This window comes from Pongo pygmaeus, chromosome 6 (genome assembly GCF_028885625.2).
Source record: "Pongo pygmaeus isolate AG05252 chromosome 6, NHGRI_mPonPyg2-v2.0_pri, whole genome shotgun sequence".
NCBI classification, from domain to species: Eukaryota; Metazoa; Chordata; class Mammalia; order Primates; family Hominidae; genus Pongo; species Pongo pygmaeus.
Genome location: NC_072379.2, coordinates 7645769 through 7655767, shown reverse-complemented (window position 1 = coordinate 7655767; position 9999 = coordinate 7645769). Strand labels below are relative to the sequence as shown.

Sequence of the window (9999 nt, the reverse complement as noted above, 5' to 3'; positions counted from 1 at the left end):
TGCTTCTTCCCGTTCCCTGTCCCCACCCCAGCCAGAGTCCCTGACCCTTCGTCTCCTGCAGCGTCTAAACATTCACTTTGTACCCCTCCCTTTGCAAGAGTTGCCACTCTGTGAACAGCAATCACAGGAACAAATGCATGATTCATAGGACGCTCTTGGCCTGGGAGTGGGTGCCGAGGGAGGGGACCATGAGGCCCACGGAAGCACTTTGGTTCAGGGAACATTCATTCATTGATGCACATCTGTGCTGTCTGGAAGTGCATTAAAGAGAATCAGATGTGCTGCTACTTCTGAAATAGCTTTTGAATGTGCAAAGTGCTCGGGGAGGACAGGGAATGGCAATGGGGCTGACAAGGCGCTGGGCTGCTAGGGCTTCATTCCAGCTCTGTCCTTGAAGCACAAAGCCTTGAGCGCCCTGTAGCGGCCCTCCTGAGTGCCTGGGGAGGAGATGAGCCTGTCTCAGCAAAAGCAGGGCCATTGAGACCTCCAAGGGCCAGCACTCCACTCTGTCACCAAACAGAGAAGATTCTTTCAGCTCTATGGCCATTTTAGAGACAGGAACAGCCGGGCCCAGTGGCTCACGCTTGTAATCCCAGGGCTTTGAGAGGCTGAGGTGGTAGGATTGCTTGAGCCCAGGAGTTCAAGACCAGCCTGGGCAACAAAGTGAGACTATCTCTACAAAAAATTTAAAAACTAGCCAGACATAGTGGTGTGCAACAGTGGTCCTAGCCACTCGGAGGCTGAGGCAGGAGGATCACCTGAGCCTAGGAGTTGAAGGCTGCAGTGAGCTACAATTGTGCCACTCTACTCTAGGCTAGGTGACTTAGTGAGACCCTGTCTTTTAACTAAATTAATAATAACAATAACAATAATAAAAGAAACAGGAACAGTTCTGTCATCCTGGTCTAACAAGGATGTCCTCCACAGCCTTCACCAGGCTCCCAAGTATGGACAAAACAGCCAAGTGGCCCCACAGCCTGACTTAGTCTCAGCTCCACCACTCACCATCCAGGGTACCATGGGCAAGTCATTAAGTGTAAGAATCAGCAAACGTGCATCCTTCCGACTCAAAAACTCTCAGCTGGCCTCCCACCAAATTCTGATCTGCCTGTCTCTGTGCAAATCAAGGAAGTACCACGGCGTATTCAGAGGGACCACCTGTCTGGAAGACCAGAATTCCCGAACTGCAACACAAGGAATACAGAATCAAGAAGGCGCGCAAAGGCCAGGGCTTGGGCCCCGAGGCACGTGCATCGGTCATGACCTCTAGTGGCAAGTGACCGAAACCCCAACCTAACTAGGCCCTGAAAAAAGACGGAACTTGTGGATGCCCACAGGTGAGAGGTGGCTTTAGGCATAGCTGTATCCAGGCACAGAAACACAGTCAAGACTCCCTGCTTCTTCAATCCTGGACTTTGTTTTCCTTCTGTTGGCCTTATTCTTAGGCAGGCCAGCTCCCTGCAGTACTGCCTTCTCAGCCCAGCCTTGCCATCCTGTTACAGGAAAGGGGCCCCGATCCAGACCCCAAGAGGAGAGGGTTCTTAGATCTCGCACGAGAAAGAGTTCGGGGCGAGTCTGTAAAGTGAAAACAAGTTTATTAAGAAAACAAAAAAATAAAAGATGGCCGGGGACAGTGGCTCACAACTGTAATCCCAACACTTTCGGAGGCCGAGGTGGGGTGATCACTTGAGGCCAGGAGTTCAAGACCACCCTGACGAACATGGGGAAAACCCATCTCTACTAAAAATATAAAAATCAGCCAGGAGTGGTGGCATGCACCTATAATCCCAGGTATTCAGGAGGGTGAGGCACAAGAATCACTTGAACCTGGGAAGCAGAGGTTGCAGTGAGCCGAAATCGCACCACTGCACTCCAGCCTCGGCAACAGAGTGAGATTCTGTCTCAAAACAAACAAGCAAACAAACAAAACACTGGAAGTCTTGTGTGCTGCTAGTGGGAGTGCAAAACGGTGCAGCTGCTGTGGAAAACAGTATGGCGCTTCCTCAATAAATTAAAGCAGAATTACCATATGATCCAGCAATTCCACTTCTGGGTATATAACCAAAAGAATGCAAGCAGGGTCTCAAAGAGATATTGTACACCACATGTGTATTGGCATTATTTACAATAGCCAAAAGGTAGAAGCATTCACGTGTTCATTGATGAATGAATGAATGAATGAATGAAATGTGGTCTGATCCACACAATGGAAGATGATTCAGCCTTAAAAAGGAAGGAAGCTGGACATGGTGGCACTCACCTGTAATCCCAGCTACTCAGGAGGCTGAGGCAGGAGGACCCCTACAGCCCAGGGATTCAAGGCTTTAGTGAGCTATGATTACCACTGCACTCCAACTGGGACAACAGAGCAAGACCTCATCTCTAAGATAACAAAAAAAAAAAAAAAAAAAGGAAGGAAGGAAGGACATCCTGAAACATGCTACGATATGGATGAACCTTGAGGACATTATGCTAAATGAAATAGGTCAATCGCACACAAAGAAATACTGTATAATTCTATTTGTTTATTTATTCATTTCTTTATTTTGAGACAGTCTCGCTCTGTTGCCCAGGCTGGAGTGCAGGGGCATGATCTCGGCTCACTGCAACCTCTGTCTCCTGGGTTCCAGCAATTCTCCTGCCTCAGTCTCCTGAGTAGCTGGGATTACAGGTCCACACTACCATGCCCGGCTAATTTTTGTATTTTTAGTTGAGACGCGGTTTCGCCATGTTGGTCAGGCTGGCCTCAAACTCCCGACCTCAGGTGATCCATCCTCCTCGGCCTCCCAAAGTGCTGGCATTAGAGGCATGAGCCACTGCGCGCAGCCTGTATAGTTCAATTTATATGAGGTATCTAGAGCAGTCAGACTCATAGAGACAGAAAGTTGAATGGTGGTTGCCAGGGGCTGGGGGAGGAGGAATGGGGAGTTGTTGTTTAATGGGGACAAAGTTTTAGTGTGGCCAGATGACAAAGTTCTGGAGATGGATGGTGGTGATGGTTGCACAAAAATGTGAATATGTTTAACGCAACTGAACTGTACACTTAAAAGTGGTGCTGGTCAGGTGCAGTGGCTCCCACCTGTAATCCCAGCATTTTGGGAGGCCAAGGCAGGAGGATCGCTTGAGGACAATTCAAGACCAGCCTAGACAACATAGCAAGACTCCATCTCTACATATCATTTAAAAATTAGCGAGGCATGGTGGCATGTGCCTGTAGTCCCACCTATTCAGGAGGCTGAGGTGGGAGAATCGCTTGAGCTCAGGAATTGGAGGCTTCGGTGAGCTATGATTGCACCACTGCACTCCAGCCTGGGCAACAGAGTGAGACCCTGCTGTAAAATAAATAAATAAATAATATAAATAAATATTTATTATATTTATATTTATTTATTATATTTTTTGATGGTGCAGATGATAAACTTCCTTTTATGTGTGTTTTACTACAGTTTTAAAGAAAAGACTAGAAGATGGGGTAAAGGGAGAAACCAGAGAATTGCTCCTGCTCTCTCTCCCTCTGGGTAAAGCCTCCGGTGGTGGCTCCTCCACAGTCACAGCCCCTGCTGCACAATCCCTCCCTCCGTGGTCCCAGCTCCCTGTGGTCAGCCCCTGCCACGGCTCCGCCCCCAACCCCATGGCCCAGATCCTTGGCTCCAGGAAATCCACTTCCCCCTGGGTCTTACCAACCCTAGGGGTGGTTGCATCTTCCTGCGTTGCTAATCTCTGGCTTGCCTCATTTTACCCTTTCTGTTTCTTAACTCCCTACTATACCTGAGTAACCAACAAGTTCACTCTGAAATACCCAGAGTAGTTTCTCTTTTCCTGACTGGGCCTTGTGTGTTACACACCTTCATGAATGGCTCTCCGGCAGAAGCCCATCTTAGCCCAGTGCCCAGTGTGGGCAAACGGGTCCCCGGTAGCCCTGACTGGCTGGGGAACACGGTGGGGGGCCCAGCAGAAGCCTGAATGTTTGGCTACCTCTGATGCAATCTGCTTAACCCAGAACCAAGCTGCTGTCCTCGCTCAAACCCGAAGCAGCCAGCCAGGCCTCTCAGCTTCCCTGGCAGGTGCGGACACACATGGCAGGCACTCCACAGGTGCAGAGGAGAAATCAAAGAGAATTCACAAGCACCCTTCGAATGGTGTGGTTCTGTCAGTAGCTACAGCGTTTCGTTATTTATACCTGCCAGCGGTAGCTGCTCCCTGAGCCTGGGCTGAGCCCTCATCCCCGGTTTTGCCCTAGTATGGTCTTGGGAACTCCCTGGGAGGTTGTCTCATGACTCTTTAAATTCTCCTACTTTTCCTCAGATTGCCTGAAGATCTGCAATACGGAGCTCATCTCCCTCCTGCCTCCGGAACTCCCCAAGCTGTCCCCCCATCGCGGACAGCCTTTCGCCAAAGCCTGGAAACAGAAAATAAAATAAAACTTGCTTGTTCCCCAGGTGGGCCAAGGCCTGGCTTGATTCCCGAGGCTTTGGACTGATAGGCAGATAGTACCCAGAGCCGCCAGCCACCACAGCACAGCCCAAATGCAGAGACAGAGAGGCAAAGGTGAGGAGGGGGCCCCCTGGAGATTACCAACGCAAGCCCCCAGCCCATACAGGAGGAGCCAAGCACAGAGAGGGAAGGCGGTGGCCCAAGGTCACACAGCCTTTTGGATAGTCGGGGCAGGATGGTATTGGGGACTGACAGTTTTGCTTTCACCGGGCTGTGCAGTGAATCTGTCATTGTCCTCCCTCACTTCAGGGGACTCCTACATTTGACCCAGGATCCTCTCCTGGCTGCCCTGTCCTGGGGTGTCCAGCCCTGCTCCCTGGACCCACTTCGACATCCCCAGGCTGACTTTGGTGGGCTGCATTCCCTTTCGTATCAGCCAGCTTATGAGTCGCAAGCAACAGAGTTGGATTGTTAATTAGATAGAAGGGAACTGATGGGCAGGGTACTAGGAAGTCCACACACTTGCATTTGGGAAAGGCATGGCTGCCCCGAGACAACATGGTCCACGCGACCACCACCACCGGAAGGAGTGCCCAGGAAGAGCAGACGTCTCTGATTGGCTGAGCTCAGGTCACATGCTCAGGCTGCAAGGCATGCTGGGAATGGAAGACCTCGTGTTTTCAGTTCCTAGAGTGGGAGGTGTCCCCACTGCTCACCAAGATGCTTAAGGAGGGGCTTTGGGAATGCCTAGGACAGGGCTTCAGATGTCAGACTGCAGAAACAGATGATCTGTGTCCTCCAAGCTTGGGATTCAAAATCCAGGCTGCCTCCTCATATACACTGGGTCCCACCACCATTCATTCTGCACCCCCAACCTTGTGAGCCCACAGCTCAGAAATTCAGGGGTATCTCCACCATCGCCCTGCACCAGCGCCTTCTTGGGAAGAAGATGGCTATCACTGATGTCCTCTGAGTCCCCAGCTCAGCATCTGTGCTGCAGAGGGGCAGCTGGCCCCAAGATGGCTCTGATCATTCCAGGAGCAGGAGTCCCCTATGGTGTTTAGTGGGGGCAGAGCCAGGAAAATAAGCCAGCCTTAGGCCGGGTGCGGTGGCTCACGCCTGTAATCCCAGCACTTTGGGAGGCCGAGGCAGGTGGATTACTTGAGGTCAGGAGCTCGAGATCAGCCTGGCTCACATGCTGAAACTCCATCTCTACTAAAAATACAAAAATTAGTCAAGCATGGTGGCGGGCACCAGTAATCCCAGCTACTCGGGAGGCTGAGGCAGAAGAATCGCTTGAACTCCAGAAGTGGAGGTTGCAGTGAGCTGAGATCGCGCCTCTGCACTCCAGCCTGGGTGACAGAGTGAAACTCCATCTCCAAAAAAAAAAAAAAAAAAAAAAAAATTCCTGCTGCCATTGGGGCTGAGTCCTCTAGAACCCAAAGGCGACAGATCCAAACTCAGCAGGTGTCTGAACCTTGCTGGTCCCCGTCCGTGGTCATTACTGTCTGCCAGGTGGATCTCAGGACTCACCCTTGACATCTTGGGCCAGAGTGTCTCCCTGTTTACGCAGATGGTGCGGAATGAAGCTGTGGTGACACAGATGATGTGGACCCAGGAAGAGGAGCCGTCCTGGGGATAAAGCTTTCATCACAGAAAGCAAAGCAGATAGGAGGAAACCCTCATGACACTGGACTCACTAAATGAAACCCATGCTGGCACCCACTCTGCCTCTGGCCTTTCGGTCACATAAGCCAGGAAATCTCTAACGTCTGAGCCAGAGTGAATGCAAACAGCTGAACATATTTTGATGAATGTGGCTGTGTCTTTGCGGTTCCTATCAAATGTCATTCCCATGCACTGCCGTGCTCCCTGGGGAGGTATCGGGCCAATGGTCATAGGGGAACAACTGTTCCACCCCCTTGGGCTTCTTTCTTAGAAACTTATCATATCCCGATGGACATTCAAAACATTATCTTTTTACAAATCTATATCAAGCTTCTCTGGGTGTCCTTTGGAATTCACACAGTAGGATGTCCGGGAGAAATGGCCGCTAGGCCTTTATTCCCTTGTGTAACCTGAATATATTTGGCTGTTCTCATGGACCAGTCCTTGCAATGTATACTCATGTAAATCTTTCATATCAGCTTCGTCAAAAGGGAGGCCCAGGGGCTTTAGACAAATCCTTTGGTGGAAATTTTCTGAAAATCCTCACCGGACATCTCTTTCTCTCTCCAAATTTCCCACTACTGGCATCTACTAAAATATGTCTATAGCTTATTCACGCAACACCCTGGCTACCATTTATTTCTCCCTCCTCCTCTCTGAGCCCCTCAATCCACCCTGGATTTCTGAATTTCTGCCCTGTGACTCTCCTTCTAATATGTCCTCCTTCCATTGTTCTTATTCTTGAGAATTAGCTCTTTCTTAAAGAATAGTAAATCAGGATCTCACGCATGCTCTCAATCCATGCACATCACCTCACACATTCAAACACACAGTCACACATACACACATACAAATGCACACATTCAAAGTTCACATACACATATATTTATATATCCTATGCATTCACTCATGCACTTACACAGACTCACACAAATGTACACACACATATACACAATGCACATTCAAACATATGTGTGCCCATTATGTGCACATATTCAAACATACATGTATCCATTATATGCATGAATTCAAACATACATGTACCCATTATATGCACACGTTCAAACATACATGCTATTCATTGCAAGGACTGGTGCATGAGAACAGCCAGATAGATTATGTGTGGTTTCAGTGTGTGCATTCCATTATAGCAGCCTCCTTGGACTAAGACACACACTCACAGTTACGTATCCTTATATTCACATAGACACACACATCCTACTTACACCCAGACACACACACACATGCACATTTTCCCTTCCTCTCAGGGGCTTCTAGCAATGCCACCAAACCCAATCAGGCTGGCTTCGTATATCACACACTTTCGCTCATGCACTCACACAGACTCACACAAATGCACACACACATATACACAACGCATACATTCAAACACATATGTACTCATTATGTGCACATTTTCAAACATACATGTATCCATTATATGCATTTCCTCCCAGAAGGTGGGGAGTTTGGCATCTCAGGGTAGCCAGCCCCTAGGTGTCAACACTCCTTCTTCAGCCCCTGGGATCTGTGCCCGGTTAAGGAGGAAGATGCTGCATACTGCTGTCCTTTCCTTGGTGGGGGCTGTCAGCCCATTGGATGTTTCTTGCTTTCAGACCTGAAAAAGGTACAGGGTCATCCCTGCTCCTAGATTTCTGAAAAGTCCCTGAATGGTCATGAAATCTGTCCCATTCATGGTGAGTCTGTGAAACACCAGAGGATGGGAGAAGAGGCCATCCAGCGATGCTGCTGCTGATGCCCCTGCTACCGTGGTAGCATACTGGGGACATGGTGACTCCCTCTAGCCCCAACAGGCTCCTGGAGGATGTCTGTCTGCCTCCACCCACTGGCACTGGCTTGTAGAGGTTGCCTTCAGAGCTTGGATACACCTGCATCATTCCCAGCTCCCCAGGCCTGCCCACTCCACTTTGGTCATTGATCCTGGGGGCTGCTGGAAGGGTCCCCCAGCTGGTGACTCTAACAGTGAGAATTCAGGACCAACTCCATTCTGCAACAAAATCCTGGTTTACTCAGCCATTCTTGCTTCCAAGGGGTTCTAACAAGCACCTGGCCCACTATGTCTGAATGTCCAGACTTAGCTCAACCACTACCAATGGGTGGGCCTCCAGACTTGCTTAACCACTTGCAATGGGTGGGCCCCCCTCTGTTGAGATGCTCTTTAACAAATGAAGGCCAGCCAAACATTCCTTTGGGCAGTGAGACTGTCCACCTCAGAAATGGAGGCCTTGGCCAGACACAGTGGCTCCTGCCTGTAATCCAAACACTTTGGGAGGCCCAGGAGGGAGGATCCTCGCTTGAGACCAGGAGTTTGAGAACAGCCTGGGCAACAAAGCCAGATCCCATCTCTACAAATAATAATAATAATAATAATAATAATAAACTAACCAAGCATGGAGGCACACACCTCTAGTCCGAGCTACTCAGGAGTTTGAGGCAGGAAGATCGCTTGAGGTCAGGAGTTCGAGGCTGCTGCAATGAGCTATGATTGTGCCACTGAACTCCAGCCTGGGTGACAGAGTGAGACCCTATTTCTTAAAAAAGAGAGAGAGGCTTTGCAGACACCGCCACCACCAGGAGCTCTGTACTATCAGCCACGGTCAACCCCACTGTGTTCTTCGACGTTGCTGTTATCGACGAGCCCTTGGGCCGTGTCTCCTTCAAGCTGTTTGCAGACAAGTTTCCAAAGACAGCAGAAAACTTTCATGCTCTGAGCACTGGAGAGAAAGGATATGGTTATAAAGGTTCCTGCTTTCACAGCATTATTCCAGGGTTTATGTGTCAGGGCGGTGACTTCACACACCTTAATGGCACTGGTTGCAAATCCATCTACAGGGAGAAATTTGATGATGAGAACTTCATCCTAAAGCATATAGGTCCTGGCATCTTGTCCATGGCAAATGCTGGACTCAACACAAATGGTTCCCAGTTTTTCATCTGCACTGCCAAGACTGAGTGGTTGGATGGCAAGCATGTGGTCTTCGGCAAGGTGAGAGAAGGCATGAAGATTGTGGAGGCCATGGAGCGCTTTGGGTCCAGGAATGGCAAGACCAGTAAGAAGATCACCATTGCTGACTGCGGACAACTCTAATAAGTTTGACTTCTGTTTTATCTTAACCACCAGACCATTCCTTCTGTAGCTCAGGAGAGCACCCTTCCACCCCATTTTCTCACAGCATCCTAGAATCTTTGTGGTCTCGCGGCAGTTCCCTTTGGGTTCCATATTCTCCTTGTTCCCTTCCATGCCTAGCTGGATTACAGAGTTAAGTTTATGATTATGAAATAAAAACTAAATGACAAAAAAGTAGAAAGAGAGAGAAATGGAGGTGTTGGCCCCCAGGACAGGAAAACCCCCAATATGAGATCTTTTTTTTTTTTTTTTTTTTTTGAGACGGAGTCTGACTCTGTCGCCCAGGCTGGAATGCAGTGGTGCAATCTCGGCTCACTGCAAGCTCTGCCTCCTGGGTTCACACCATTCTCCTGCCTCAGCCTCCCGAGTAGCTGGGACTACAGGTGCCCACCACCACGCCTGGCTAATTTTTTGTATTTTTAGTAGAGACAGGGTTTCACCGTGTTAGCCAGGATGGTCTTGATCTCCTGACCTCGTGATCCGCCCACCTTGGCTTCCCAAAGTGCTGGGATTACAGGCATGAGCCACCGCACCCGGCCCCAATATGGGATCTTACAGACATTCATCTACTAGTGCTTCTCTGCCATGGTCCCACCCATCCACATGAGGACTCAAGGAGACCTCAAGCCCTTCCTCCTGCTCTTGGTACACTTTGCCTGGTGCACTTCTCAAGTCCTTGCTAACAGTGGTCTCAAACATTTCCCCCAGCAAACTCACCACAACTGGCACATCCCAAGGAGAGCTCATGG

At 49.5% G+C, this 9999-nt stretch overlaps 1 protein-coding gene across 1 annotated transcript; it reads left to right on the top strand.

Annotated features, from left to right (window-relative positions):
* Positions 1-7845: 7845 nt before the first annotated feature.
* LOC129040833 (peptidyl-prolyl cis-trans isomerase A-like) lies at positions 7846-9211 on the top strand. Its single transcript, XM_054495658.1, has 2 exons — positions 7846-7874; positions 8698-9211. The coding sequence occupies exons 1-2, from the start codon at positions 7846-7848 to the stop codon at positions 9209-9211; spliced, it is 543 nt and encodes a 180-aa protein (XP_054351633.1).
* Positions 9212-9999: the final 788 nt, after the last annotated feature.

Bases quoted from the DNA above. Each gene is read 5' to 3' on its own strand.
- LOC129040833 (XM_054495658.1), top strand. From the start codon at position 7,846: ATGCTGCTGCTGATGCCCCTGCTACCGTG. The intron at 7,875-8,697 runs GTAGCATACTGG...CGCCACCACCAG, and splicing joins CTGATGCCCCTGCTACCGTG to GAGCTCTGTACTATCAGCCA.